Source organism: Moschus berezovskii, chromosome 20, assembly GCF_049115385.1.
Source record: "Moschus berezovskii isolate FMDL1 chromosome 20, NW_MosBer_1.0, whole genome shotgun sequence".
Lineage (NCBI taxonomy): Eukaryota > Metazoa > Chordata > Mammalia > Artiodactyla > Moschidae > Moschus > Moschus berezovskii.
Window position 1 is genome coordinate 66,789,784 of NC_142479.1, and position 22,929 is coordinate 66,812,712.

At 57.7% G+C, this 22,929-nt stretch overlaps 2 protein-coding genes across 5 annotated transcripts; one reads left to right on the forward strand and one right to left on the reverse strand.

Annotated features, from left to right (window-relative positions):
• Positions 1-231: 231 nt before the first annotated feature.
• EXOC7 (exocyst complex component 7) lies at positions 232-18,976 on the forward strand. Of its 4 annotated transcripts, XM_055408542.2 has the most exons (20): positions 232-361; positions 545-610; positions 2,012-2,196; positions 2,387-2,492; positions 4,530-4,752; positions 6,941-7,108; positions 9,971-10,063; positions 10,966-11,034; positions 12,028-12,173; positions 12,423-12,575; positions 12,811-12,909; positions 13,263-13,325; positions 13,564-13,630; positions 15,121-15,186; positions 15,478-15,598; positions 15,771-15,866; positions 16,637-16,700; positions 16,926-16,967; positions 17,075-17,208; positions 17,456-18,976. In XM_055408542.2, the coding sequence occupies exons 1-20, from the start codon at positions 302-304 to the stop codon at positions 17,556-17,558; spliced, it is 2,124 nt and encodes a 707-aa protein (XP_055264517.1). In that variant the 5' UTR covers positions 232-301; the 3' UTR covers positions 17,559-18,976. The 4 variants fall into 4 exon arrangements, with proteins under 4 accessions (XP_055264517.1, XP_055264520.1, XP_055264521.1 ...); XM_055408545.2 differs by lacking the exon at positions 10,966-11,034; XM_055408546.2 differs by lacking the exon at positions 9,971-10,063.
• ZACN (zinc activated ion channel) lies at positions 18,579-22,073 on the reverse strand. The gene is made up of 9 exons (XM_055408549.2): positions 21,980-22,073; positions 21,777-21,901; positions 21,594-21,638; positions 21,344-21,450; positions 20,931-21,100; positions 20,025-20,149; positions 19,705-19,912; positions 19,393-19,557; positions 18,579-18,769 (listed from the first exon to the last, which is right to left on the reverse strand). The coding sequence occupies exons 1-9, from the start codon at positions 22,071-22,073 to the stop codon at positions 18,579-18,581; spliced, it is 1,230 nt and encodes a 409-aa protein (XP_055264524.2).
• Positions 22,074-22,929: the final 856 nt, after the last annotated feature.

The following is a 22,929-nucleotide window of genomic DNA, read 5'->3' on the forward strand; positions in this document are numbered from 1 at the left end:
ACTGTTGTGCCCACTGCGGGACAAAACACCGCTAGAGAACCTTCTCTGATGAGGGTAGCAACACGCATCAAAGTGAAACCAGGGTGCACCTCCCCGCCACACCCAAAATGGCCATCTGCCGGGTCCCTCCGTCCCTGAGTTCCACGCAAGCGCACTTCCGCCTGCCACTCCCAACATGGCGACAAGCGCGCCCCGGGGCGGGGCCACGGGCGGAAGTGGGTGTGACTGGGACGGAAGCCGGGAGGGCCCGCTGAAGCGAGACGCTGGGCTGTGGGAGCCACACGCAGGGAGGGTCGAAGTCATGATTCCCCCGCAGGAGGCGTCCGCCCGGCGGCGGGAGATCGAGGACAAGCTGAAGCAGGTGGGGCTGGGGAGGCAGGGGAGGAGGTGAGGGAGGGGGCCGAGATCCGGGCCTGGCGTCTACTCAGGGAGGTAGCAGGAGTGGGAAGGGGCCGGGTACCAGGAAATCGGGTCGGGGCGAGGCTGTGGAGCCGGGCTGCGGTGGTCTCTGGCTTCTGGTGATGTCCTCCCCTCCCCGCCGCAGGAGGAGGAGACGCTGTCCTTCATCCGAGACAGCCTGGAGAAGAGCGACCAGCTCACCAAGAACATGGTGAGTAACCCGTCAGCTGGGCCTCCAGACGCTGGAGCGAGAACCCTGCGACCCAGTGGTTTTGGTACCTAAAGCCTGAGGTTTCTGGTTTGGGTGGTGATGGGTGGTTACGTCTGGGTTTCTCTAGCAACAGTGTTACACTTCTCTTTCTCTTTCCCTTGCCCTCCCCTTCGCTGAGGATGCTGCAGACCCCCATTGGCCTGGACTTTCTGCTTTCTGCCTAAGTTCTCCATTCTAATTTCTCTCCTTCCGCAAACGTTTAGTGAGACCGACTTAAGTGGGCTGGGTACTGGCGATGCGTCACCCTCAATTCAAGTGCGGGTATCACCGGTGGGGTTACCACTTCTGAGATTACTGAGGGCAGGAGACTCAGCTGTCACTCTGGGGAGCTGGAGAGGTAAAACGAGCCAGAAATCACTTATTTGTGTGTGGCTCCTGACCAGTAACTCTGAGCCTCAGTGTCCTTCTCTGCTAAAATAGACAATGCCAGTCTCCATTGTGAAAGTCATGGAAGCTAATGCACGGAATTGTCTCTTGCACAGTATCTTGTATACAGTAGGTACTCAATAAGCATGAACTTCCTTTCTTATTCCTAAAAGAGCCTGGAAGACCCACACTGAGTAGTAGATAGAAACATGGGTATATGTTCAGTAACACAGTCATCAAATGCTGCTGCTGCTGCTGCTGCTAAGTCACTTCAGTCGTGTCCGACTCTGTGTGACCCCACAGACGGAAGCCCACCAGGCTCCCCCGTCCTTGGGATTCTCCAGGCAAGAACACTGAAGTGGGTTGCCATTTCCTTCTCCAGTGTGTGAAAGTGAAAAGTGAAAGTGAGGTCACTCAGTCGTGTCTGACCCTTAGCGACCCCACAGACTGCAGCCTACCAGGCTCCTCCATCCATGGGATTTTCTAGGCAAGAGTACTGGAGTGGCTTGCCATTGCCTTCTCCGCATCAAATGCTAGTCCTTACTTAACGAGATTTAGCCTTAGAGGGAGGGGGTTTGAAGGTACCAGGAGTGCATTTGAGGCTACTCTGTATGAAACTAGTTCCTAGTTCCTGTTCAGTCTAGGGAAGCATCAGAGAGAACAGAAGTTGAGATCTGGCTTTAAGGGGTGGAAGGGAAGCCATCCTGAGGTGATTATCTAAGGAGGAGTTAATATAACGCTTGCCTTGCCTTCAAATCAAACCTCAGCCAATTTATTTGGGCCACCTCTGATCTGCCAGGCACGTGGTAGATCCTGGGGAGACAGTGGGGAACAGGTATACCCTGTCCCTCTCCTCTTGGAGGCTACTGTCTAGAAAAGCCAGAGAAAAGGCAGCAAATGCCGAAGACCTGGCGGGTGGCAGAAGCAGTGCTGGGAAAACCCTGAGGCCTGAGAGCATGGCGCTTCCCCCCGCAGGTGTCTATCTTGTCGTCCTTTGAGAGTCGCCTTATGAAGCTGGAGAACTCCATCATCCCTGTGCACAAGCAGACAGAGAACCTGCAGAGGCTGCAGGAGAATGTCGAGAAGACCCTGTCCTGTCTGGACCACGTCATCAGCTACTATCACGTGGCCAGTGACACTGAGAAGATCATCAGGGAGGGGTGAGCTCGGGCCAGAGGGCCACATTCATATCGTCTCTTGGACCAGTAGGCTTTGGAAGAGAGGGTAGAATATATCTGAGCCTAGAGTCCCCTGTGTTAATTCTGTTCTCCCCTCTCCAAGTACCATTCCCTTAGTCCTTCCTCTTCATCTTCCATCTGCCCGGGCTAATATGACTCTTCACCTTTCCAGGCCCACAGGTAGGCTAGAGGAGTACCTGGGAAGCATGGCCAAGATTCAGAAGGCTGTGGAGTATTTCCAGGACAATAGCCCAGACAGTCCAGAGCTCAACAAAGTGGTAAGGGGCCCGCAAAGTGATGTGAGAGGTTGGGAGACACCAATCCCTGCCCAGGTCTCATGAGTGACACTGAACCAGCTGAAAGATAATATAGTAGAATAAAGAGAAGGATATAATACCGTGCATATACTATAGACATTAAAATCTCTGTTTCAGGAATTACAGGTATACATTTTGATTGCATTTTAATAATTTAGCTAAATTATACGTTGTTGTTTAGTTGCTGAGTTGTGTCTGACTCTTTTGCAACCCCATGGACTGTAGTCTGCCAGGCTCCTCTGTTCATGGGATTTCCCAAGCAAGAATACTGGAGTGGGTTGCCATTTTCTTCTCCTGGGGATCTTCTTAACCCAGGGATCTCCTGCATAGGCAGGCAGGTTCTTTACCACTGAGCCACCAGAGAATACACATTACGAGTTACCTATGAAATATAAATTTAACATTTGATTTTTATAAATGCGTGGGTATTTTTTATTGTAGTGAAAAATACATAATATAAAAATTACCATTTCTAACCATCTTTAAGGGAACAGTTCTGTGACATTCACGTTGTTGTATAACCATTGCCACCTGGCTACACAGAAGACTGACAGGATCAGTACACTGTCACACTAATAACCCAGAGGGGACACACCGGTATAACCAGTATACTGCAGCCCATCAGTGGGCAGCCTGGACTCAGAGACTGGAATGTCAGGGGTTGGAGAACTTTGTTCTTGAGGGTCTCTACCAAGCTCAGATCACAGAGTGAAGAGCTCTGTGCTAGAACTTGGGCGTGGAGGTGGGCTCGAGAAGGAGAAGACAAAAAATATACCTCTCCAGGTTTACCCTAGAGGACTTACTTTTCAAATAAGGAGAAACACCAACTCCTTTCTCTATTTTTAAAGCATCTTTATTAAGATATAATTCACATACCAATAAAATTTTACCCATCTAAAGTATAAAATTTAGTAGTTTTAGTAATCAGTAATTTAGTAGTTTTGATAATCACCGAGTCATGCAACATCTCTGGAATAAATTTCATAACACATTCATCCCCGTAAAAAGAAACACATCGGCAGTCACTCTTCTTCCCTTGCCTCCCCCATTCACCGTGCCACTCGTACTCACTCATTTGTTTTCTTCATACATTTACCTATTCTGGACTTCTGTAAATGGAATCACGCAATATGTGACCTTTTGAATCTAGCTTCTTTCAAATAGCCTGTTTACAAGGTTCACCTGTGTGGTAACGTGTGTCAGCGCTTCGTTCCATTGTAGGGCTGAATTATATTGCATTCTATGGATCTATCACAGTTTGTCCATCCATCGCTTGATCACTCCACTTTTTGGTGATTATGATTAGTGTTGCTATGAACGCTTGTGTACATACTTTTGTGTGGGCATGTGTTTTTGATTCTCTTATCTGCTCTGAATACCTATCACTTATCAGATACATGATTTGCAGATATTTCCCTTCATTCTATGGATTGTCTTTTCACTTTTTTTTGAGGCGGGGGCAGGGAAGTGCTCACAGCAAGGCATGCGGGATCTCAATTCCTTGGCCAGGGATTGAACCCTCGCCTCCGTCAGTGGAAGTATGGAGTCTTAAGCCTTGGATAGTCTGGGAAGTCCCCCTCTTTTCGCTTTTTTGATGGCATCATTTTCAGCACATAAGTTTTTGACATCCAATTTATGTTTTTTCCTTTTGCTTTTCTAACGAGAGTTTCTAACAAACCCTTTTCTAACAAGAACACAAATTAATGGTGGAATGAGAAAATAATCAGCTGATACCTATAAGCACCTACTTCTTGTAAAACTCTGGGTTTCACCTGCAAGCATACATTTTAAGAGAACACAAGGGAAGGAAATAATCAAGGAAGGCTTCCGAGCGTTTCTTCTCTGGGCAAAAGGAAGTGAAGGCCGAGGAGGGCTGAGACCCAGAAGCAGGAAGGGAAAGGAAGGGTGTGGGGAGGCGAGGGCCAGCTGAGAGCTGGAGCAGCGGCGGACCCTCATCTTTCCCCCTGCCCTCCCACCCTGCCTCCCTCTGTCCCACAGAAGCTGCTGTTTGAGCGGGGGAAGGAGTCGCTGGAGTCCGAGTTCCGCAGCCTGATGACCCGGCACAGCAAGGTGGTGTCCCCAGTGCTTATCCTGGATCTGATTAGTGGTGAGGACGACCCGGAGCTCCAGGAGGAGGTGCCCCTGGAGCACCTGCCCGAGAGCGTGCTGCACGACGTGGTCCGCATCTCCCGCTGGCTGGTGGAGTACGGCCGCAACCAAGGTTAGGCGGCCCGGGCGCTGCAGCAGGCCAGAGGGAGGGAGTGGGCCTCCCCTTTGTTTCTCTAATCCACTTGCATGTCTTTGATGAGGAGTTTAGTAGGAAACAACGTGAGCCATAAATCCCTAGCATGTGTGTCAAATTGTGAATCTACCAAATCCAAGTGTTTCTTTATATACCTTCCTTTCCTTTTTCTTTCTTTTTTTCCCCCCAATTATAAAACTTTCAAATGGCACAGAAAGGTTTAGGTGAAAAACAGAAGTTCACCTCCCCGCTTCCCTGATGCCTACAGCATAACCCAAAGATGAGTACTGTTAAGGTTATTTACAGCCTTCCAAAAAAATCTTTATGTGTGTGTGTGTGAGAGAGAGTAAATATGTGCGTATCTCCCCCTCATTCCCAGGTGGAAGGACACTTGTCCTCTCTGACGATTGTTTTCTGGCTTTTGCTTTTAACTTAATGACATGCCTTGAGAGCATTCCACATCAGTACATGTATATCTGCTTCATCCTTTTTGACAGCTGCCTAATATTCTGTGGTGTGTTGGTCCCATCCTTTCTTTGGCCTGTCCCAGGATTTTTTAAAAAAAACTCCTGAGTTAAGCAAAAATTTAAAAAAACTAATGAATATTCAGTTTTAAGCTACTTAGTCCTCCACACTCTTCCTCCCGTTGGTACACGTGCCAAGCTGCCAGTGTGCCTTATCACTGCCCTCCTTCTCAAGGACTGTGTGGTGCCGGGTCCCAGGGCCACCCGTAGCAACCACACAGGCTTGTCTGTGGCTCACGAACTGCACTCTGGGAGCCGAGGGGTTGGCAGGAGCGATCCAGGGGCTCCCTTGGGATAAGGGAGGCCAGCGGATGCCTCCAGACCCCTCTGCCTCCTTCAGCCAGAACCTCTGTGCTTTGGTCCATTTTGCACGCTAGTGACACATTGGTTCGGAGCTGCTGAAAGGTACCGTGGCATCCGTATCTTTTTTCCCTCACTCATTTGAACATTTGTATTTTCTAATTTTCCAGTATTGATAAAGTGCCAGAGTGAACATGCTTGTACACTTGCTCTTCTTATTTAGGAAGTTCTTTGGGATATTTTCTCAAAGGTACGGTTATCAGGTAGAGCTGTCTGAACAGATCTGTAACCTGCTTGCCATCTTATGTTCCTCTCCGGGCAGATGGGGCTGGTGGACTGACCTGTTGACAATCCTCCAGCTGTTTGTTGTTCCTTAACTTCATTTATCTTAGCTATTTGACCGGGCTTTCATGATCCTCTAATTTTTAAAAATTTTCACTTCATTCACAGCTAAAGAATGGTCTATTTTTTCATCCTTTGCATGCTCATTCTCTTAAGTCATGTATGACTCTTTGCAACCCCATGGACTTTACCTCACTAGGCTCCTCAGTCCATGGGATTATCTAGGCAAGAATACTGGAGCAGGTTGCCATTTCCTTCTCCAGGGAGAAGGACTTCCTGACTCAGGGATCGAACCCGGGTCTCCCACATTGCAGGCAGATTCTTTACTGACCAAGCCACCAGGGAAGCCCAAGAATACTGGAGTGGGTAGCCTATTCCTTCTCCAGGGGATCTTCCCGACCCAGAAATCACATCCTTTGACCTCTAACCAAGTTGAAGCTGGATGTTAACTTTGTTTGTTTGTTTGTTTTTTTCCAAAAAAAAACTTAACCAGGAATTCCCTAGCCGTCCAGTGGTTAGGACTGTGCTTTCAGTTCCAGGGTCCTGTGTTCAATCCTCGGTCTGGTAACTAAGATCTCACAAGCCTCGGGGTGTAGCCAAAAATAAACAAAATAAAAAATAAAACAACCTTACTTTCAAAGGGAGCTCTCTGGTGGTGGTCCAGTGGTTAGGACTCTGCTTCTACTGTAGGGAGCATGGATTCGATGCTTGGTCGGGGAACCAAGAACCACAAGCTGTGGGGCACAGCAAAAACAAAAAACAAAACTCACAACTCACTATTGGTTCTGTTGGGGGATAGTTTCTCTCATAAGACTTTGCTTAATCTGGGACGAGGCTGCTCCGGGGGCTGCTCCCGGAGGCTGCACTGGGGGCTGCTTGGAAGAGGTTTGCAGGTAGGGATAGCAGGTACCCACCGCTACCCTGAGGAGCTGAGTCTGGAGGGGAGAGGGAGGCTCCCAGGCCAGGGGCAGGGACCTCAGTTGTCGCCTGTCTCCCCTCAGATTTCATGAACGTCTACTACCAGATCCGCTCCAGCCAGCTGGACCGCTCCATCAAAGGCCTGAAGGAGCATTTCCGGAAGAGCAGCTCATCCTCCGGGGTCCCCTACTCCCCTGCCATCCCCAACAAGAGGAAAGACACACCTACCAAGAAGCCGGTCAAGCGGCCAGGTGAGCCCCCTCCCGGCTCCCAGCCCACCTCAGAACCATCCCGAGGGCCACCTGGGACCTGGGTTGCCCAGGCCCCCCCGGGGTGAGCAGCGTTGGCCCCTCTAGAGCTTGTCCTCACAGTACCCCTGACTATAGGTACACGGGACAGAAAGCAGGTGTCTGCCCACCCAGCAAGGCCTGGTCCAGTGAGCACCTTTCTTGCGAGTCTGGGGGCTGCATAAATGTCCTTGGAGCGGAAGGTCACAGGCCTGGAGAGGTGGGCTGACAGGGGTGTAGGGGCAGCCACTTGCTGGGCGCCCTTGGCCTCTCTCCATCATGTTGTGAAAAGCCAGGCCTGCTGCCGCCACCAAAACCATGGAATGGGACAGGGGCAGGCATGGCGGCCTTCACCTTCCAGGAAGCCCAGGCTGCTTGACCTGATGCGTAGTTAAGAAGTAGAGAGGGGAGAGTTTACTCTTTGACAGTCCATCCATCCAGAAAGAAAAGAAATCCCAGGCCATCCTCGCCAAAGGACACAGCTGGGCTTTTGGGTTCCTCTCGAAGCTCGTGTCCAGCCATGGGGAGTCGGAGCAGGGGGGTCGTGGAGGTGAGAGAGGCCTGGGCTGCGGGTGTCCCAGGCGAACAGCTCACTGTCTGGCCTTCTTCCCGTCATCGTGAGCCCCATAGCCTGTCCTCCAGGTAGACGGTGTCCCCCCGTGTCATCTTCTGCTTGGCAAGCCTGGCTGTGTCTTGCTGCTGAGGGGTGTTGCCCTCGAGAGGCTGGGGTCTTGCAGGGTGAGGGACCGCTGCAGACCCCAGGGAGAGAGAGGGCACCAGTGAGGCTGGGGTCTGCCCCCTCCTCAGCCCATCCGGTCCAGCTGTGTTGCCGGCACGTGCCCAGAGGCACCGGTGGGACCGTCCTTTGTGACAGCGCTTTCCTTCCCTGCCCCTCAGGGAGCAGGGTTGCCTGTTCACAGTCGCCCTGCAAACCGCTCCTTCTCAGGGCTTTGTTCAGGGTTTGGAGACACGGCAGAGCAGAGGCTGCCCGCAGCCAGGGCACCAGTGGGCAGGGCGTGAAGGAAGCCAGGGTCCCTTCCCCTCCAGCGTGGATGTCCTGGCTGCCCCCCCGGGAGAACCGGCCGCAAACGGGGATTCTAGTAAGGCTGCCTGCGTGGCCACAGTCGCCTGGCACACGGGCCTGTCCATCTCTGTGCCTCGGCTCAGCGAGGCTGTGGGGCTCTTTGGGCCTCGGCAGGCCTGCGCTCTCCTCCCCTCTGTCTCTTCTCCGACCGGCACCCCAGGACCCAGACTGCATCCAGGAGCACTGCTGGCCCTGCAGGGGAGCCGGAGTCTGATCTCGGTGCTCCCACTGGACCTAAAGCAGCCTTGGTTTTGAGCCTTCCGAGAGGAGGGCTGTAGCTGTGAGGGTCTCTCTGGTTTCTGTGGGGTTTCAAGAGTTGTCAGGAGCTGGGAATGGGGGGTGGAGCTCAGAACTCATGTTGGAAACTAGGGAGACAGGCCCCCAGGATGTGATTCCCAGCTCTTGAGGAGCAAAGCTGAGAGGTGCGGTGGGTAATGAGACACCAACCTCGGCATCATCCGAGGTAGTTGGGCGCCTGATGGGCTTGGCAGCTGCCAGATCAATGTCCTCAGCCCACATCCACACAGATGTGCTGGCGAGGCTTCTGAAGGCCGTGCGGGCCCATCTGCTCCCGCTCGGCTGTGCAGCAGGAAACCGATTTGCTCATTAGTGGGGCTGCTCACTGAAGAAGGAGAACACAGCGAGACAGATGCTGAACCGGAGCCCTGAACTCGGTTGTTAGTAGCTCATTGTGGTCGGCGCACAGAGAGAAATGTCCCGCCTCCCCCAGCCTTTTGGGGAGCTGCCAGGACCTAAGCAGCCTCACTGTGTTCAGAGATGCTGGGGGACATCCAGGAGTCCCCATGGGAGAGGGACCCGAGTTACCCTCATGGGTGCCTCCCCTGCCCCCAGCTTTGTTAACGAGGCAGCTGCACACATCCATTTTGAATGCTGTTTTATTTCCCCCATGTGTTGTGCCCTGAGCTGTCTCGCTCCCATAGAGGTAGCTGACCCGAGAGGCTGTGGGCACCGCAGCAATGTTTTCATTGTTTTCACGTGTGATACTAACTGTTGGTTTTTTCCCCCCATGCCAAGAGCATGCCCCCTTTCCTGCGGCCCTCCCCCTCCAGCTGTCTGTGTAGTGGCCTCTGTTAACTTCTCCTTGGCTTTTGAGTTGTTCCCAAGAGCTTTGATGGTTTGGGTCCCTCCCCTGGTGTGTGGGCCACTCTGCCCCTGGATCTCCAAGCCTCCCACTGCTGTCCCTGGAAGCCCAGTCCCATTTCACCACCTCCCGGGTTTCCTGCTTTCGGTGGGCTACTGTTTGGCCGCATCTGGCACTGAGCATGCCCGGAGAACGCGGCCTGCCCTTCGGAGAGGAACTGAGGGCCTCGAGGTGTCCCCAGGATTCCCTTTCTGGGCTCAAGAGCTCCATGGCTTGCTCCTCTGTCCCAGGGCCTGTAATCTAAGTGCCACTCAGCAGTTTTGTGCTTTTTTGGCTTCTCCTGGTGGATCTTTGCCCCCCTCATCTCCTTCACCCGCTGCACCTCAAATGAACTCAGAACCATGAGGGTCACTGACAGAACCAGGAGCTCCCCTGGGGGAACGTTCCCCCGTCTCCTCTGGCAGGGCCTTCGGTGGTTACGGGAGGGGCCCGCCGGGAGAGATGGCCGCCGGGCGTGCTCACTGCTGGGGGTGGGCGCGGGCCTCGGTGTGGGGAGAGGGGCCGGTGGAGGGCTGCTGCTGTTTTCTCTCACTCATTTCCTAGGTCTTCTTGTCTCCTCTCTGTGTGGCTCTGGTGACAGGGACGATCCGTAAGGCTCAGAACCTTCTGAAACAATATTCCCAGCATGGTCTAGATGGGAAAAAGGGGGGCTCTAACCTCATTCCTCTGGAAGGTAATCACCCTGTGTTCCTCTCTAGTTCCCTCCTCCTCCACCGTGTGTCCACTCCCATGGCAGGGCAGAGCCTCCACCCCCCAGAGGGCCTCTGGCACAAGCCTGAGAGGGGCGGGGGGCAGGGGGGAATGGAGGTCCCTGGGGCCGTGACCCCGCTGGCTGGCTCGGGGCAGCCTTTGTGGTCTCGGCCCAGTCCTGCCTGGCTGACGGCGGCTCTGCCCCCCGGGAGGCTCCCCGCCCCCCCCATCCTGTCTCTGTCTTTCTTGTCTCCCATTTGAACTCGGAGAAGGTTCTCTGTCACGGGCAGCCCTTTCACGCTCAGACCAGCAGTGGCAGGACCAAGCCGGCTGCCCCCCGCCACCGCCCGCCTTCAGAAAGGGGAGCGTGTGCCATGGGAGGTGGGCAGCCTGTGTCCCCTCCGTCTCCCATCAGAGGAGGGACAGCCCTGCCCCGGTGGACCAGGTCCGCCTTCAAAAGAATGACCCTGGGGGACAAAAGGAGCCTGTCCCCATTCATTCGGCAGTGACATTTTTCTTACTGGACCTCTCCCCAAATATGGTGAGGCACAGCCCCTGGGGCTGAGCGTCAGACCTTCCGCAGCTGCCGGAAACTCTTCAGAAACCCTCTGTGGTCCTCACAACTTTCTCAGCCTCCGGGTTTGGGGAAGCCGGCTCCCAAAGGTGGTCCAGGCACTGCAAGTCAGGCTTGAAACGGCTGTTCCCTAGGTGGTCTGAGGCAGAGGAGGGGCTCAGAGCCCTCTCCAGTGCCCCCACACACACCCCATCTCATATTCCCCCACTGGAGATTGAGGGCTTCTTCTCAGCGCCCGCCTCCCACCCTGAGAGGCAGCCACCCCGCCCCTGGATAAATGCTGCTTGTGTTTGCGGCCGACGTCTCGCTAGGTCACGAGCATGATTTCCGAGTTAAGCACCTGTCCGAGGCCCTGAACGACAAGGCCGGGCCGCTGGCCGGTGAGTACCGCAGCCCAGCCCGCAGGCCACCGCCGCACTCCTGGCCACCCCCCGGAGGGCCCGCTCCTGCCGCCCAGCCGGCCTCCGCTCCGAGGACGAGCCAGGCCTACTCGCCTCTCTCTCCCCGGCCTCCTTCTCTCTCTCTCTCTTGGGCACTAGGTCTCCCTGCCTCTCTCCAGACGGGAGCGCAGGCTGGGTTCTCCGGGCCTGGGTCGAGGGCAGAAGCTGCTGCTGCTCGGCAGGCAGCCCCTTGGAGGATAGGGAACGTCCGCACCTGACCTCAGCAGCAGCTCCAAGGCTCTGACCCCCTCGGAGCCTGTCCCTTGGCACGTAGCATCCGGTTGCCTCCGGACACCACTGCCCCAGCCTCCAGTACCGTGGAGAGACCCCCTGCTCCTCCCGGGGCAGCTGACGACCAAGCAACCCTCCCTCTTTGGGGCTCATGTGGACTGCTTTTCCAACTTTGATCCCATGTCAGCTAGCCTCATAGACTAGAGCCCACTTCCTTTTTATACATTCCAGAAGGTCTGGCTGGGCCTGTGTCTGCCTTCAGAGGCCCAGCATCTTCTGAGATGGCGCCCGCCTCCTCAGGGTGGACACTGCCACTTGCCCATCCCTGGGTATCGTCTTCCCAATACAGTTCAGCATCCCCTGTGCTGGGGTCAGACGTGTCTTCTCCGGGAAGTCGGCTGAGGGGTCTTCTTGTGCTTGAATCCATCTCTCCCACACCTCCCATACCTGACACTCTGGGGCAGTCATACTGCCCACAGCAGAGCTGAAAGCAAAGCTCAGACCAAGGCTGGACTCAGCCCCTGTTTTTCCCCCTCCAACCCTGGCGGCTCTCCTGGAGTCCTCTCAGCTTTCTGCCAGCAGTCTTCCCACCTGCTGCCAGTCTGGCTGCAGCCCAGGAGCTGGAGAGATTCACGGCCCCCACCCCAGCAGGGAGAGGGGCTACCCCAAACCGGTAGCTCAGGGGCCCTACTGCCCCCCCAGGGAGAGACGACATGCTGGACGTGGAAACCGATGCCTACATTCACTGCGTCAGTGCCTTTGTCAAGCTGGCCCAGAGCGAGTACCAGCTGCTAATGGACGTCATCCCTGAGCACCATCAGAAAAAGACCTTCGACTCTTTGATACAGGTCTGGCCCCGCCCCGCCCCGACCAGACGCCCCAAGTGAGAGCTGTCCCTGCAGAAGCTTGAGTCCAGGCCAGGTTCATAGCCCTTAACTCCAGCCACTGCCTCCACCCCGATCCTGGGGTCTCTGAACTCGGTGGTATGTCCCGATCGGAGGCACACTCCCCGCCACACCCTTCTGGGTGCCCTCACCGGCCGTAGGAGCCAGCTGGCTGCCCCTCCCCTGAGCCCTCCCCCTGCCCTGCTCTCTCAGGACGCCCTGGATGGGCTCATGCTCGAAGGCGAGAACATTGTGGTGGCCGCCCGCAAGGCCATCATCCGCCACGACTTCTCGGCTGTGCTCACCGTCTTCCCCATCCTGCGGCACCTCAAGCAGACCAAGCCTGAGTTTGATCAGGTGCTCCAGGTACATGGGGGCAGGGGGGCCCTTGGGGACGCCAGGAGGAGGAGTTCCACCACCCAGCAGGGCCTCCCAGGAGAACTGGATCCTCTGCTCAGAGCTGGGGGCAATGGCAGCTTCCCCAGGGCCCTGGGCAGGTGGCGGTGCTCTCGGGGGAGTGAGGAGAAGAGAGTCCCCAGGGTGGGGGGGCTGAAGGAGCAGGGCTCCGGAGCCCTGCGCAGCCATGTGGCTACATCCTCAGGGCACAGCCGCTAGCACCAAGAACAAGCTGCCCAGCCTCATCACCTCCATGGAGACCGTGGGAGCTAAAGCACTGGAGGACTTCGCCGACAACATCAAGGTGCCCTTCCTCTGTCCATGCCACCCAGGCCAGCTGGCGGGGCTGCGGGCAGGGCTACCGGGGACTGGGCTCAGGAACTGCTTCTGAGAGCAGGCCTCCAAGCGGGGTGGGCCTGCCCTGCAGGGAAGCCGGCCAGCTGTGCTGCTGGTCTCCTGTCAGTACCCACTGGCCTCTCTTTCTTTCCCAGGGGCTCCAGAGGCCCCCGCCCGAGGCACCAAGCTCCTTGAGGTCCATCTTGCTCGGGTTTTTTTTGTGCCTGATAGGGTGTCCTGACACTTGTCTGCCAGGAGGTGGCGCTGTGGGCCCACAGACGGGCTCGGGGCCTCCTGAGAGCCTTTAACTCTCTCCCACAGAACGACCCGGACAAGGAATACAACATGCCCAAGGATGGCACCGTGCACGAGCTCACGAGCAACGTAGGTGCTGCTGGGGACTCCTGGGGCAGGCAAGGGGCGCAGATGGCAGGATGGGCTGGGAGGTGCTGAGTGCCCCCTGCAGACAGGGCCTTTCCCTGAAGGCCAGACCCACAGGGTGAAGCAGGCAGACGCCTACCCTCACCTGTCCTGGAACGGTCAGAGGGGATGCACCGTGGGGGCTGATCCAGCTTTTGGGCACTGCCCTTGACCTTCTTGGCCCCGTTTTCTCCCCACGCAGGCCATCCTCTTCCTGCAGCAGCTCCTGGACTTCCAGGAGACGGCGGGCGCCATGCTGGCCTCCCAGGGTACCTGACACCTCCCAGCGGGGCCCCCACCCCATTCCTCCCTCCGGGCTGGATACATGGGGTCAGCCCCCCAGGGGGCAGTGGCCCTCTCTGGGAGAGGAGATTCCCCCCGCCCTGGGGGGTGGAAAGGAGATGTGGCCTAAGACGAGACCTCCCCCAGCAAGCCTCTTGGGCCATCAGACCCAGCATCAGGAGAGCGGGGTCTGACCACCTGCTCTGGCCTCCGTCCCCTCGCGGCTCCCTCCACCATCCTCGCCCTGGCGTGGGAACCCGCGTTCTGATGTGTCTGTCCCGCCCCGCTCCCCCTCCTGCATTTCCCCACCTCCTCTTGTGTTGCCTGTCCTCCTACCTGGTCTCACATGGCTGACCCTTCGAGCGGGCTCGGCTTTCCTCTCAGGGCCAGCCTGGTGTCTTCCCGTGACTGGGGTTGGGAAGTCAGCACGTGGGGAGGCGTGCGCTGAGACCCAGCCCTGGGCCTTCCCTGTACCCCGCATCCTGGGGGCGGCCTCTGGCCTATCGTTCTCCTGATGTCCACTTTGCAGCGTGTCCCTGGCCTGCGGGGGCCCAGCCTGGGCTGTCCTGCTGCCTGCGCCCCGGCGTCGAGGGGCGTGGGCTGCTCGGCTGGGGCGTGGTGGCGTCTCTAACCTGTTTTGCACTCTGCATCTCTCTCCCTCCTTTGTCTCCCCTCCCCTCTGTGCACACTGCCTCTCACTGCGTAGTTCTTGGGGACACATACAATATTCCTTTAGACCCCCGAGGTAAGCAGCAGGGCCCGGCAGCCCCACCCTCCCCCTCTGAAGCCCCGTGGCTGAGGTTCCCTGGGGACAGAGGCCCCTGGCCAGGCTCAGGGCCCCAGTTGGAGCAGGGTCAGAGGGGCACGGGTCCCTTCAGGGTGCTCCGACCCTCTCAGCTCCCTGACCACCAGTTTCTGTCTCTGGGCTTCTGCAGACAGCATCCTGCTGTGCCCAGCACCCTGACTATGCCCTTCAGGCTGGTCCAGCACCTCCCTGTCCCCTTCTTCCACTCCCCACCCCCTTGGCCTTCTGCTGTCTGTGGGCAGGACATCTCTGGTTTGGTAGAGGAGGTTATGGGCGGTGGGGAAGAAGGTGGAGAGGCCATCAGGGGCCTATTCTAAAATTCTGCTGCTAACAAATGGGATATGTGGGCCTTGTAGGTACCACCCAGCTTGGGTTGGGGGCAGGGCCTGTCCCCACGCCCATCCTGCCCGTCTTCCTGCTGGTCCTTAGGGGCCAGCTTGTTAACCCCACCACCCAAGACCATGGAGGGGCCTCCCTGGATTCCAGGAAGAGTCCCCAGAAGTGCTCCCCTTGGCAGGAAGGGAGCCCCGTAGCTCAGGACATACCCAGCTCTGCCCTAGGAAGCCTCGGGCCCCTCCCAGGGTTTCCCCAGCTGCTCCCCGGGCCGAGGGGAGGCCAGAGAGGATCTTGGCCGCTGCCACCACCACGGTAACAGGACTTCTCCTCTCACAGAGACCAGTTCCTCCGCCACCAGCTACAGCTCTGAGTTCAGCAAGCGTCTGCTAAGCACCTACATCTGTGAGTGCTCCCCGCCAGCCAGCAGCCCCTGCACCTGCCTCCCTGCCTCTTCCCTCCCTTCTCCTCTTCGTGTGCCCCTGCTAGTCCTAGCCCTGCTCCTGAGGGCCCCCACCCCGCCCCGACCTTTAGAATTGCAACCTCGCCTCTGGTTGAGGGGCTGTGGGGGCTGGGCCAAGGGCTCCCGAGTCCGGTGGGGTCTCGGGTCCGGGAGGGGCAAGGAGTGACGAGTGGGAGTTGGCTTGCGGATCTGACTGCCGTGATGGGTAGGCGACCACATCCTTCCCTGTGCAGGTAAAGTCCTGGGCAACCTGCAGCTGAACCTGCTGAGCAAGTCCAAGGTCTACGAGGACCCGGCCCTGAGCGCCGTCTTCCTGCACAACAACTACAACTACACCCTCAAGGCCCTGGAGAAGTAGGCGCCCTCACCCGCCCCTGCCGGCCCGGCGTGCCGCGCCCCTGCCCTTCACCCGTGGCCGGTGGTCCAGGACCCAGGGGGGCGGGAGGCAGGCCCCGCCGGGGTCTCTGCGCAGGCTGGCAGCCTGTTGGACCTCCTCTCTCTCCTCTGCCCACTGCTCCCACCCTAGGTCCGAGCTGATCCAGCTGGTGGCCGTGACCCAGAAGACTGCCGAGCGCTCCTACCGGGAACACATCGAGCAGCAGATCCAGACCTACCAGCGCAGGTGGGGAGCCCCCCCAACCCCAGCCTGTGCACCCACCACTCACGCTGCCTCCCCAGAGCCTGGCGACGCTGGGCCCGGTCAGAGTGGGGTCCGTGGTGGGGAACTGCTGCCCTGTGGACCCCAGTCCTCTGCTTTTTAATCACATTTGTTGGCGGGTGGGAAGCCCCCTCCCACTCCCTACTCCTTGGCAGGGAAGGGGCGCTTTGCCAGTCTGTTCAAGTGTAGTCTGCCAAGGGTGACGGCTCAGAATGGTTGACTGTCAGAGATGTGGGTAACATTTCGGCCGAGCGAAGAGCGAGGTCACAAGGGCCCTTGAAGCTGGCTGAGCCTCGCTCTCCGGGCTGTCTCTGGTCCTCTCCTCCTGTTCCTTCGTCTGTGTGTCTCTCTCCCTTCGGGTGTTTCTTCCCCGGGACTGTATCTCCCGCTTCCTTCTTGTTTATCTGTTCTCTGCTCCTACTTTCTCGTCTGCTTCTCCATCTAAATTGGCCGTGATACTGACACGAAGTGCAGTTGGTAGTGCTTGATCAATTTATTGAGTGCTCTGTTTCCTGTCCTTAATTTTAAAAGCAAGCAGCTTGAACATTTTTATTCCCAAGGGGGAGAAAAATAATCTCAGCTGTGTTCTGCTTAGTTTTGACCCAAACTGATCCCTGCCCTCACCACCTATCCCAGTAGATGAAGAGATTTTTTAAAAAACAAAACCCCAGGAAAGGGAGCAGGGGCCTGAGGCTGTCCCTTTTCTGCCCCGTGCTTCCCTCCCTGCCTGGCAGTTGGTTAAAGGTGACTGACTACATTGCTGAGAAGAATCTCCCTGTGGTCCAACCTGGCGTCAAGGTGGGCTGAAGGCCTGGGCTGGGCTGGGGAGGGATGGCTAGTGGATAGTGCTTTATGTTGTCTCTGGGAAAAAAAAATAAACAGCCAGGATGAGAAAGCAAGGATGCCTGTGGCCACGAGGGCAGAGGGGAAGGAGGCTGGGTGTGGGTGTTGGGGGAAGGAGCCAGGGGCAGGGTGCCTCTGCTCTGAGCTCTGCTCTGTCTGCCATCTCCCCTGGCTCCCCAGCTTCGGGACAAGGAGCGGCAGATGATCAAGGAGCGTTTTAAGGTAAGTCAGGATCTTCTCCCCACCGTCGATTGATGCTGCTCCCGTAGCAACACAGACCTGAACATTTGTCTCTGGGTCACTGCTATTTCCCCCTGTTTGGTGGCCAGGGCTTCAACGATGGCCTTGAGGAGTTGTGCAAGATCCAGAAGGCCTGGGCGATTCCCGACACAGAGCAAAGAGACAAGATCCGCCAAGCTCAGAAAAGCATCGTTAAGGAGACCTACGGGGCCTTTCTAAACAGGTGAGCCCTCCATCTCTGCCTTCCCAGCCCCACGCGTTCCCTCTGCCCCAACTGGACCTCTGGGTTCTTTTCTTCGAGAAAACATGGAGAGGGGGTGGTGGGTTCGGATGGCAGACTCAGCGCCTGTGGCTTTGGTGTGGGGCCAGACCGAAACGAGACTCAGGGGCACCCCATTAGGAGGGCATTAGGCTGAGGCGGGGCTGGGGAGGGGCTCGGCCTGCCCCCGCTGACCTCAGCACCTGGGCAGGTATGGCAGCGTGCCTTTCACCAAGAACCCGGAGAAGTACATCAAGTACCGTGTGGAGCAGGTGGGGGACATGATCGATCGCCTCTTTGACACCTCGGCCTGAGCTGCCGCTGCCCCAGCCTGGCTCTGCCAGAGCAGCTGTGTTACTAGACAGATAAACAGGTGTGGACTTGCCTCCAGGCCGGGTGAGTGTGGCATCCTTTGTGACAGGAGCCTTGCTCTGCCACCTGGCCAGGAGCCCCGCCCCCGAGTCCTTGAGTCCTGGTCTGCCCTTCCTCTCGAAGCCCCTATTCCCTATCCAAGTAGTGCTCTCCCAGAACTTTGGGGTTCCTCCACACCTTGGGGTTCGTGACCCTGACCACAGCCTACAGCAGCCGCAGGATGGCTTCAAGATGAGAAGGACAGAGAAGGAAGACCGAGGTCTGTGCCCACAGCTGCCTTGTGGGATGGGAGGAGGAGGGCTGAGGAGCCCTGCCTCTGTGCCAGCTCCAGGACTGGGGTGGAGAATGCCCTTCAGCCCAGGCCTAAGGGTCAAGCTCAGAGGAGCAGGCCACACCGCAGCCCCAGGCCCTGCAGAAAAGCAAGGGGGTTGGCCTGCTCTCAGACTCAGCGCAGAGAATGCTTGCCCCATCCCCACAGTCCTGCCGCCTGGGGGGATTCTGCCCCGCGGTGTGTCCTGGTGAGCCCAGGACACTCTCCCTGCCCTCTGAGCACCCGACCAGAGCTCAGAGAAGGGGTGCTGACCATCCCGGCCTGTCTCTGGGGCTCCAGTGCTCCTGGCCGGGGCCAAGTGGCAGCGGTCGCCGAAGGAGCAGTTAGGCGGTGTGTGGGGACGGACAGTGGCGAGACGGTCTGGAGCAGAGCAGGGCTCGGGGACATGAGATGGGGCCCCACCTACTCCAACAAGAGTGAACAGCTGAGTGTGACAGAGACAGACCCCAGAGGCGCCCTTGCCCTGGGGTGATGTGTTTATTCCACACTCCTTGCTTACGTGCTAACAGGAAAGAGAGCTTGGGGTGGCCTGGGGTCCTCCAGGCTGAGGGAAGGGAGTCCACCTCCCTCCGCCTCCGGAGGCCCCATCACAGCCCTCGACCCCCAGGTCTGCAGCCCCGGGCCCTGCCCATTACAGCCTGGGCCGCCCGCCATGGGGTGCGGCCGCTCCAGGGGCTGGGTTCGACTTGCATGTCGCCCACATCCAGAGCACAGGGAAGATGAACTGGCTACAGGCCACCCCTACCACATACGCCTGGAAGAAGATGTGGTCAGCCGCCTCTGCCCAGTGCCTTCGGGAACCCGTCCCTGCTCCAGGGGCTTCTGTGTGGACGGAAGAGTAACAGGAGACACGCTGCATGCTCTGCATGTGCCTAGGGGTGAACCCCAGAGAGTGCTAGTCCGTGTCCCCCTTCATCAGACTCCCAGCTGATGAACATTCGGCTCTGGCCCCTTCCAGATCATCATGAGATGAAGAAATGCCCTCTGAGAGAGGCTGTGCAAGGCACAGGGTTATCCTGTGCTAACTCACTTCAGCCGTGTCCGACTCTTTGTGACCCCGTGGACTGTAGCCCACCAGGCTCCTTTGTCCCTGGGATTCTTCAGGCAAGAAGACTGGAGTGGGTTGCCATGCCCTCCTCCAGGGGATCTTCCCGACCCAGGGATGGAACCCATGTCTCTTACGTCTCCCGCATTGGCAGGCGGGCTCTATACGCCTAGTGCCCCCTGGGAAGCCCAGGGAATCTGAAGTCTCTGGGCCTTAGGGAGGCTGGTTCTGCTCCCTGCTCCAGACATGGTGCTTGTAAGCGCAGCCGTGGTGGAGTCCGGTCAGCAGAGCCGGCCGAGATGGGTGCAGGAACTTCTAAAGAGCCCGGTGACCTGCAGCCCCAGTCTGCCAGCTCTGCCCCTCCTCCACCCCCCAGGAAGGGGCCCCAGCCCTTGCCCACCTTCAGGGTTAGGCCCTGGCTTCCCGTGCTCATGCTGCTCCCCATTCAGTGCTGAGCTGGGGCTGTCCTCTGCCCTGAGGCTGCCCCGGGCCAGGAGCCCGGTCAACAGCACAGTCTCGGTGGTGCTCACAAAGAGCAGCAGCAGCAGGATGGTGAAGTAGTAAACTGGAGAGGGGCGGCCAAGAGAGGTCAGGAGCCAGGCCTGGCCTCGCGGGCCCCGGGACCGGAGCAGAGGCACCCTGGCTCCGGGGACAGCAGGCAGAGGCGGAGTGGGGCAGGCCCAGCACAGAGCGGTCCGGCCTGGGGCCTTACCTAGCAGGGGGTTGCAGGAGGAAGAGCTGGGCAGGGCCTGCATCAGGGAGGAGTGGAAGACGAGGTAGCTCAGAAGCAGGGTCACCTTGTAGGCAATGCGCTCAGTGTGGAGGGGCAGCAGCCCCCCGCACAGATCAGCCAACAGCAGCGCCTCCCCAGGGACTAGGAGCGTTAAGATGGCCTTTAGCGCTGTGTTCTGCAGGCTCAACTGGAAGAAAGACAGGCGTTCCAGGGGGTGGGCATAGAAGAGTGAGGTCATGGCCTCGGACTGTGCATCCCCAACACCCCCCTCAGCACTCAGTAGCCACCTCCCAACTCACCGTCACCTGGAAGCAGGGTACCAGCTGCTGGGATGGGATTTGGGTTTTTAGATCCTGAACCACGAACTCCCTCTTAACACTCACAATCTCGTTCACCACGTGGACCTGGAACTCCAGCTCCGTCACTGAAGGGGGAGGGGTGAGAATGGTGAACTCGGAAAGAAATACCCTGTGCCTCCATCTCTTCTGGGAGTAGGGGCAGGGACGGAAGGGAGTCCAGGGATGATGGAGCCCTCTGATGGTTGCTGGGAGCAGACTTGGAGGCTGGTCTGTCCAAGGGCTTTCCAAACTGATTTTGCAATACCCGAAGTTTTCTCCACTTAGAGGAAGGGCCATCTGAGATTCATAAAATGAATGTCCATTGTAAAAATAAACGCACTTTGCACCACTTCACAGAGGGGCAGGGGACATGGTCACAGACTCACCGGTATATCATCTCACACCTGAAATACTAGGATTCATGGGGCGGCAGCTGTGGTATTTCCCAAAGGGGAGGGATGGAAGGGAAGGTGGGACTACTCTGCCGAGTTGAACATCACCTGCTGGGTTTGTGGGATAATCAGTGGGTGGCTACACCTTCAGGATGTTTCCAGGAGTGAGCCTACAGCAGCCTGTGCCTCTGGGCTGGACACAAGTGTGCAGTTTGGCCCTGGCTGTTGGGAGCCGTAGCTTTGGGGGTGGCGGAAGAAGACTGGAGGGGCCCACAGCCTGCAGCAGGAGAGGACTGGGAGGTGTGGCCACTATTTGAGTGGGAAGTACGGAGTGAAAGAAGCGTGCCCAGGTCCCCTAAGCCGGGGGGTGGACAGGTGTGGACACAGACCCGGTCCCCCAGGTCAGGTGTCTGCCGGGGGCTGGAGGCTTCCCCTCCCCTCTCCCCTCATCCCCCAGCTCCTGTCCTGCCAGCACCACTGCTGCTGAAAGCGAAGAAGCTGAGGTGGCAGTCGCTCTGGTCCCTGGGGAAGTGGAAGAGCTCAAAGTCGCAGTTGGTCTCCGTGGTGAGGGCCAGGTAGAACTCGATGTGGCCATCCCTGTCTACGCGGGCCTGTGGGTTCTTGTCCTGCCAGTTCACCCATAGGCTGCAGAGGGACAGGCACCCCTCAGAAGGGGGAGCAGAGGGGACCCCAGCATGTTCCCAGCTGCCAGCCACTGCCCTCGGGGTTCTGGAAGGCAGGGCCCCATAGTGCACGGCAGTCATGCCAGTGGTCCGGCGGGGCCACCAGGAGGGGGATATTCATTAATAGGCCCTCCTGGCTCCAGATGAGTAATCCAGAAGGCTGCGCCTTGCCCGTGCTGGGGAAAACAACCCCCGCCTCACTTACGCCTCCCGAACAGTGAGTCTCGGCATCCAGATCACGTCCCAGGGCAGCATGACTGGGTTCTGCTGGTGCCCAGTTGAGTTTAAGGCCAGGCGTGTGTCCAGCCAGGACTGGGGACACAAGGATGCAACTAAGGCTCCCACTCTCCGTGTGTGTGTGCCCCTGGGCTTGGCAGGTCTACCAAGGCCAGTACTTCTGTGCTGGACTCAGGGGTCTCGCCCTTCCTCAGCCCCCACCCCCCATGGATGCTCACCAGCCGGAGCAGCAACGTGGACGACACTGTGTACCGAAGGATGTCCTGGAGAAGGGGAACAGTGTGTCACCTCGGGGGTGGGCACTATGGCAAGAAGGCAGGAGACCCCGGCATTCACTAGGCTGAGTCCTGTTCCATCTCCAGCTCAGTACTTGGGCCCCCCCGGGTCCTCAGGACACTCACCACGTTAAACACGTTGGACACAAACACCTGCACATCCACCACCAGGGGCTTGCTTCCGTTCTTTGGAATCTGGATGGAATCCGGAACCTCCTGGGGTGAGTTGAGGTTGGAGAAGGATGGCCAGTCTGAAGGATGGAGGTCGAGGTCACTCTGTGCCTTGGGACCCGAAGCCCAAAGCTCAAGGCCTTATGCTCTCTACCTACCAAATGCTGGAGCGCTAAAGCCCTGCTGCTGAGCCAAAGGCTGAGTGGTTCCAAGCCCGAGGAAGGTGAGATGGAGCAGGAGCCGCAGGGCCATCATGAGAGGCTACGCAGAGGGCTGGATGAAGCAGCAGCGCCTAGGCTGCCACCTCTATTTCAGTCACTTCTCTGGGGGACTGGGCAGTCGGTTGGAGGCAGCTGTTCTGTGCAGCGACCCTGGAGTTCAGACTTGGCGCACCTGCACCCCAGGTTCCGCAAACACCGAAAGACACAGCTCGGGACTCAGCCCCGCCCAACGCATCTGCCCAGGCTTCCAGGTCCCCACTTCATTTCCACCACCTGGCACCAGTTTTCACATTCAAGACTCGCCAAGCAGACGAGGCAAGCATGGGACCCCTGCCTAAACACACACACACCTTTCCCTGACAAGTTCCTTCCAATCTGGGCAGGTGCAACCTGGGTTTCCACAGCAGGCACCTGCCTGGCTAAGTACCCAAACCCTTACCACAGTGCTCTGTGCCCAACCATGTGAAGATGGCACACCCTTGAGGGTTTCCCTGCCTCTCCTCAAACATCTAATTTCATGTAAAAGGCCTTGGCTCAAGGACTCCAGAAGTGGGGCAGACCTGGGGACAGGTAGAGGCTAGCTCCTGACCAAAGCCCCTGGGGTATTTCTGTTCCCCGCAGGATTCTCAGGCTGCCCTAGACCAGCAGAGCCTTAGAACACCACTGTGCACCCCGGAGCAGGACTGATGGCTGTGGGGGTGAATTTCCTAACCTAAGGATAAACCTGCCTTGGAGACCAGGTCCCAGACAGCTGCAGGGAGGGAAAGAAACGCAAGGGCTGAAGGTGGTTAGGTGCTGATCTGGTTGGCACAACTCCATAGGACCTCGAAGAGCTGGCAACAGGTGAGGACCCGCCACACGCCTGTACACAGACACTAATGGGAACA

Excerpts from the sequence above, each read along its gene's own strand:
- EXOC7 (XM_055408542.2), top strand. The coding sequence starts at position 302 with ATGATTCCCCCGCAGGAGGCGTCCGCCCGGCGGCGGGAGATCGAGGAC. Across the intron at positions 11,035-12,027 it reads CAAGGCCGGGCCGCTGGCCG|GGAGAGACGACATGCTGGAC; the intron begins GTGAGTACCGCA and ends CTGCCCCCCCAG. Across the intron at positions 13,631-15,120 it reads CGCCATGCTGGCCTCCCAGG|AGACCAGTTCCTCCGCCACC; the intron begins GTACCTGACACC and ends CTCCTCTCACAG.
- ZACN (XM_055408549.2), bottom strand. The coding sequence starts at position 22,073 with ATGGCCCTGCGGCTCCTGCTCCATCTCACCTTCCTCGGGCTTGGAACC. Across the intron at positions 21,451-21,593 it reads CCACGTTGCTGCTCCGGCTG|TCCTGGCTGGACACACGCCT; the intron begins GTGAGCATCCAT and ends TTGTGTCCCCAG. Across the intron at positions 21,101-21,343 it reads AGACTCACTGTTCGGGAGGC|CCTATGGGTGAACTGGCAGG; the intron begins GTAAGTGAGGCG and ends GTCCCTCTGCAG.